Here is a 6,622-nt window from a genome sequence, read left to right on the forward strand (position 1 = left end):
ACATTAAACCTCGAGTACCTATCGAGTGTCTTAACAAGAACACGAAAAGTTGCTCTACAAGAGCTGTACGGACGTTGCGACGGTAAGTACTCAAGCACAAGTACTTCGCTTAAATAATATGAGCCGCTTATACCTGCTCATGCGCAAGTCCATAAGAGGCTTCATGCGTGACTTTATATGGGATCAACGCGCTGTTGTGTTGCTTATCATGAGCTTTTCTTAAGCCGGTAAAAGATATTTATTAAAAAAACAAACTAACTTCTGTGTTTTATTACATCTCAGACCACTGTTCATTACATTTGAACACAGATTTAAAACGATATACTCCAGCCATATATGAAAATTGAGGAACATTGAAAACAAAGTTAACATGACCATCGCTTCATATAAAACGCTAACAGTAACAGTGGCTTTCACAACTGCCATTGCAGATACACAAGTTATATACCACTGGGTTATTCACAAGTTAGGTGGGCCGTAGAGTTCCTTACACACAAATTACAGCATTGCATCATCTATCATATCATTAGATATTTGTAAAACAAGTACCAAAAATACTATGACGTTAAATACTTATAAATCAATATCTTAGGTTTCAGTGCGATGTATGCTATACAATTTTGGAAATTTCTGACGCTTTATCTATTTACTAATTCCTCTTTATTCTTACAATGTATCAAATACTCCTATAGATAAATCAATGAGACGAGTTGTTGGTTTCTAACTGAATTATCAAGACTAGAATACAATATATTTTTTTTTTTATTAACATTCTAAACATTGTGGATTTTATAGTCATTCTTATTACACAATAAAAGCATTCAATGGTTAAATGCTAATAAACCATGGTTATAAAAGACAACTAGTGCGGCAAAATATCGCAGCACTGATTTTATACATCTAAGATAATTACTATATTTTGCTTCTTTAATGCCCCGCATCATAACCACACTAACGTCTAATGAAGTAAATTTTCAAAAAACGTATAATGACGTTCACTTCGGGTAAACGTTTCATGACGTTAGTTATAGCATGCCTGGAAACAGTGTGTAAGTGCACCTTATGTATAGCCACTTCTTTTATATTGACGCTTCCACCGTTTACCAGTCATTTCACAACATCCAGTAAGCAGATAAAATATCAGAATATCTTGAATCAAGAACTCACAATAATTTGACATAGGCAGTAGACATTTTAATTTATCGCAGAATTATACGCCTTATTCCGTGCGATATAAGGCGATGAAAATAACCTTAGTGTGGCCCCTATATAACATGATTTTATTTCACCAACCATTTACCTTCATGCAGATACAACAACTCGTCTCACTAATGTCGCCATACTACACATATCGACACTTTCACTTACATTTTCCACATTCTGAAACTACTCTAAGCATTTTAAATCTATCACAATAATACATAAGGTTCATTATCGCGCAGAAATCCGCAAAACTCATCGCACTCGAAATTATTTTACCTCATTTAAAAAACAACATTTCGCGCGTAAGGAACTCTCGCCGGCCCGTCAGATCACGTGGTCCGCGCTGGTGGGGGCCGTGGGAAGGACGACGGGGCGGAAGGGCGCGTGACATCACTAACGCATCCGGTAGTGATTCTTCTCGTGCACCTGACACAGCTCGCCTTTGAAGTCGATCTCTATTTCAAAGTCCAGATCGCGATTGTTGCGCGCGTTCTGACGCATCGAGAACGTTCCAGTGATCTCTTCGAACTTTTCACCTGAAAGTATTAGTGAATGAATGTAAATTGTGTATGTATTGTTCAACACAAATTCAATAGATCTAGTAAACATGTTTTTGTGACCTGATCATAGGTATCACATAAAAGTTACAACAATAGATAAACCATCAGTGTGTTGAAGACTTCCATGACTTATTTTTCAGAGTACACATAACAAGATACAACAAGTTTTTTGTCAGTCAATGGTTTCATACAATTTTCTCTAACTACTGTATAGATATATATACTTCATAGAATTACGTTACGGTTTCTTCAAGTTATAACAAGATGTAGTTACCGTCATGTAGTCGTCGAAGTAGAAGACGGTCTGCTTCCAGTGTGTGTAGGGCGCCTCGGGCGCGGTGCTGAAGCCGAGCCGCTTGTGAGACTTCGTGAACTCCACGTTGAAGAACGTCACCAGTGCTTGGATGAAGTCGTTACGCCGCACCTGTACACATTGAGATTTAAAGGGGAGCTCAAATGTTTCTTTCCAATACTACTTTTAAATACGAAACACACAATATTTTCCAAATAGTTACATAAACTAAATGTTATAGAAAATAATAAATCACTTGGAAAGTACACCCACCTGTATATGAAACTTGGACTCAAAGTTGAGATCCTCTTTCTTGACTGTGTATAAATCTATCTCTTTGAGTAAACACGAATTGGTCACCACCTGTAATAAAATCAAATACAAATCTCAATAAGTAAAATTCTAAAACAGATATCAAAGAATTATAAAATTTCAAGGACCTATATACTGCCGCGACACATGATATAAAATTAAACCCTCAATTGTGAACAGCCTGTATCAAGAAAACACTCTACATTAAAACATCCTGTATAATAATCCCAACAAGTTTCATGTCAAGTCATTACCTGTTTAGCATCAACCACATCAACCAGCGGTTCTGATATCGCCACCTTCCTGATGGAAGACATGTTGAAGCCATACACATCATCCCACCAGTTGATCTTCTCGTCTTTGTACTGACGGTCCTCAATACCACAGATGAATAATGTGCATCTGTAAATGCATAGTTATGTTCAACCTAGACAGACTAAAAATGTAGTCAATAATCTCCAAATTATGCAAGACTATTCAAATACTCATGTTGAGTATACTGTACCAAAAAATTTACTATCAATCTTGTGCACAAATTAATGTGAGTTTTGCGGTTTGGAACACATTAGTTTCTTTTAGCTATTAATATCAGCCTTTAGCTATTATGATTAGGATGAATTATAAAGATGGCCACAAACATAACAATTGTTGTTTTCATATATTAAACTATGGAGTGACAAAAGGCCTTGTAAATGCAATTTACAGATTACGGTAGGACATCAAATCTTACCTGTCTGGGAACATCATGCCATCAGGCTTGAGCCACTTGTCTCTTGCGTACAGCACTGTGTCCAACATGCTCTCATAGAACAGGCAGTAGCCCATCCACTCTGATATAATTATGTCCACTTTTTCCACTGGCAATTCCACTTCTTCAACCTGATCAACAGCACTTAATTGTTTAAAAAATCTTTACATAAAGCATAATACGGAACACAATAATTATTAATAATAAAGCACTAAATTCATTAAGAGTAGATAGCATTCCCTAAAAATATGCCCTATTTGAAATTAAACTGGAAAGAACTCTATAACAAGAAAACAATTTACATCTGCTTATACTTGAGTTATATAAACAAAAGTTATTTGGATTGAAGATTGAGATAGGGATCAGTTATTGAAAACAGCTGTTAATCATTATAGCTTACCTTTCCTTTGACAATATCAATAACATCACTCAGCCTGTTGGCTTCAACAATTTTCCGTGCATAGTCTACAATGTTGGAGCACTCCACTGCTATCACCTTTGCTGCACCAGCTTTAGCTGCGAACATGGACAGGATGCCAGTACCACACCCAATGTCAAGGACCACCTGTTGGACATATGGATTATTTGAAAATAGAACAAAAAAAATAAAATGAACTTTAATTTAAAATATGACTAATGTGACTGTAAGGACTATGAAAATAGAACAAACACAAAAATCAATATAACTTCAGTTTAAAATATCACTAATGTGATTGGAGGATCTATTATAATGAATACTTTCAAATGTTTATATTTAAAAATAGATAAACGGATCAATAACTGTTGAGTTATTAGCTGATTAACTTATTCACATTCAAAAACTCACAAATTTTTAACTTCAAACTAAGTTGAAGAGGCAAGGTTGTTATTTACGAATATTTGTAATACTAGGTAGTAAATTTGCAGTACATTTAAATATATGGGTAATATTTCTCAAGTTAATGCCAGGGAATTGTTTAAAAATAATTGTAAGGTAATATAGAAACCTAAAAATAAATCAACTCAAACTTTACAATTGACAAAGCAAACAATAAACAATGTGTTTAACCTCCAAAAACATGGATAGAATAAATTTACAAATAAACCTCAAATATTTAAAACCTTATTTTATTATCTACTGTATGTACTAACCACTCACAGGTGGTGAATGATGTCTTTGTGAGAGAAAACCACACTACAATCTATACATAAAAAGTAGTTGCTATGCAACGTTTTTTCTATTGTTATACTGAAATAGGTATTGAAAGCTTGTTTGAACACATTCAGCGCACGTGCGCGTTTGACTTACCTTTCCTTTGAACAAATGCTTGTTGTGATACATGGCATTTCTGTATGTGAGCGTCCGAACTTCGTCTTTGAGCATCTCCTCGTGGATACCGAAGTGCGCGTACGAGTCGAAGTAGTAATCCCTAGAAGTCATCTCCTCGGCGGTGACATTCTTGTCGGGCCCGGTCTCACCGCCGATCCCATCCAAGCCACCTTCAACAAAGCACGTTTTTGAGCGCTATGGACGCCATGTACAACCGGCGTCAGACACAAAAAATACAATTTTCTCACCATTCTCGAGTATGGGCGTCGACGCCGCCGATGTGCCTTCTTGAGCTACGTCCATGTTTTCCATTTTAGAAACAAATGTTAATGAAAACTCGTAATTTATTAATATAACCTGAAACTTCGCAACGCCGAATCGATTTGTCAGCAACACAAGCACGAAACGCAAAAAGTATTCCCAGTCGGAGATAACGAACAGATTTGTTTGCGGCAAGGTTCTTACAACTAAATATAGAGATTTAAGATGTATTATCACAAAATAAAACAGTGGTTTTATGGAAAAACGCTCGAAATCGTTCAATACGAACTACGAGCTATTTCCACCAAAACTGAAAGACAAAAAGAATGTTGCCAAAAACGTAAATGACATAAACAAAATGCTACAAATTCGCGCCTTTTTTAAAAAAATACGTTATAATTGTAAGATTTTTTTTTAATATTAGTAATAGTTAAATATAAACTAAGTAAATATTATAAATGAAAGAATTATAACAGACTTTTAATTTGTGTAGTCCGGTCGACAAAGATTTATTTATAAACATTTTTTATATAGCAACACCAACGGTTAGCGTTGGACAAATTTTGTGATCGATTGAATACAATCTGTAGAATCGATTGTTGTATAGCATTCGAATGAAACAATTAAAAATATATTTAATTTAGGTACCTTGGATTATACATATAACTATGTAATAAAAGGTACCCAATAAAAATATATTGATGCTATGCTTGAAGTACGCATTCACTTTTAGATTTACTTATAGTAAGTTTGTATTACATACGCGATGTGATATTTAACAAAACTCGGATGGATTACCAATTTACCATGCAATATTTAAGCAGATTGTTCACCTTATTTCATAAGTATAACTTCACTTGCATTATTGGACCTTGATGCAGTAAACTGAATTGTCTACTTAACTGTATCAAATATTATATATTTAAATGCCATTATATTTCCCCAAATATATAAAATTAATCAAATATCTAAAATAGGTAAGCCTTAGGCCAAAAACAAAATCTTACAACGAATTAACATATTGTTTTCTATTGACAAATGTTACTATTACACCTGGGAATAAAAACCAATCATCATTTCGGTTATTAGACGGCGTAGTACATTGATAATAAATTAACATCATATCGAGACCGATACTCGATCTGTTTTCTGTACTCATAATAATAACAAAGCAGCCAGTAGATAAAGAAGTCGAACAACCAAACCACTTTTATTAATTATTGAAACATAAAAATAAACATTGAAACAGGTGTATGCTTTTATTGTAATTATAATGACGTGGAAACGTCTTGTTTGTCTAGACAGCGGGCCCGGGTTAAAACAGTCCGATCTAAGTAAAAATATTATTATTGCATTATTTAATCTAAAGAACAAACCAGACCATTTTTTAAGTTAGGTACTTTATTTTAGGTTGTACTAATTTTATAAGACTTACTTTCTACCTATCCATCTAATCAATATTCGGTAAAATTCCTGGCTATTTTTTGTAACCCAAATAACGCTCCCTACGTGCTGTAAACAATTATGCCTATAATCATCCATAACGATGATTCAATGTGACCAAACTGATAACGAGCAAGCCACAGCTAATTATCCATTCATTTTCGCAAATACCACGGCATAATTAAATAATGAGAAGCTCGACAAATGTTTCATTCATTGAACGCGTACACTGCGTGTGCAAACTCACACATGCTAAGTACTTTGTAATGAGTTTTTAAATAATTTAATCGTCGAATCACGAGCCCTCGGAGTGCGTTCACCATCGTGTTGCAGGATCAAAATCCTCTGGCCAGTGTGCATTCGGAGAGCGTAGGAGGTGCTTGTACAGCAAGTTTCGAGTTTTGGCGCGAATTTTTCACGAAATTATTTACGTAGAGTGAACTTAAAGTGTTTTGTGTTAAATACGTTGATTTCTTTAGGTACGTATTTTGTTA

General features: G+C 34.7%; 1 protein-coding gene across 1 annotated transcript; it reads right to left on the reverse strand.

Moving 5' to 3' along the window:
* Nucleotides 1-1,586: 1,586 nt before the first annotated feature.
* On the reverse strand, nt 1,587-4,982 carry LOC119191560 (protein arginine N-methyltransferase 1-like). The gene is made up of 8 exons (XM_037445449.1): nt 4,673-4,982; nt 4,404-4,594; nt 3,516-3,680; nt 3,098-3,246; nt 2,622-2,769; nt 2,329-2,418; nt 2,025-2,187; nt 1,587-1,739 (listed from the first exon to the last, which is right to left on the reverse strand). The coding sequence occupies exons 1-8, from the start codon at nt 4,734-4,736 to the stop codon at nt 1,597-1,599; spliced, it is 1,113 nt and encodes a 370-aa protein (XP_037301346.1). The 5' UTR covers nt 4,737-4,982; the 3' UTR covers nt 1,587-1,596.
* Between the last annotated feature and the right edge of the window lie 1,640 nt (nt 4,983-6,622).

Source organism: Manduca sexta, unplaced genomic scaffold (assembly GCF_014839805.1).
Source record: "Manduca sexta isolate Smith_Timp_Sample1 unplaced genomic scaffold, JHU_Msex_v1.0 HiC_scaffold_165, whole genome shotgun sequence".
NCBI classification, from domain to species: Eukaryota; Metazoa; Arthropoda; class Insecta; order Lepidoptera; family Sphingidae; genus Manduca; species Manduca sexta.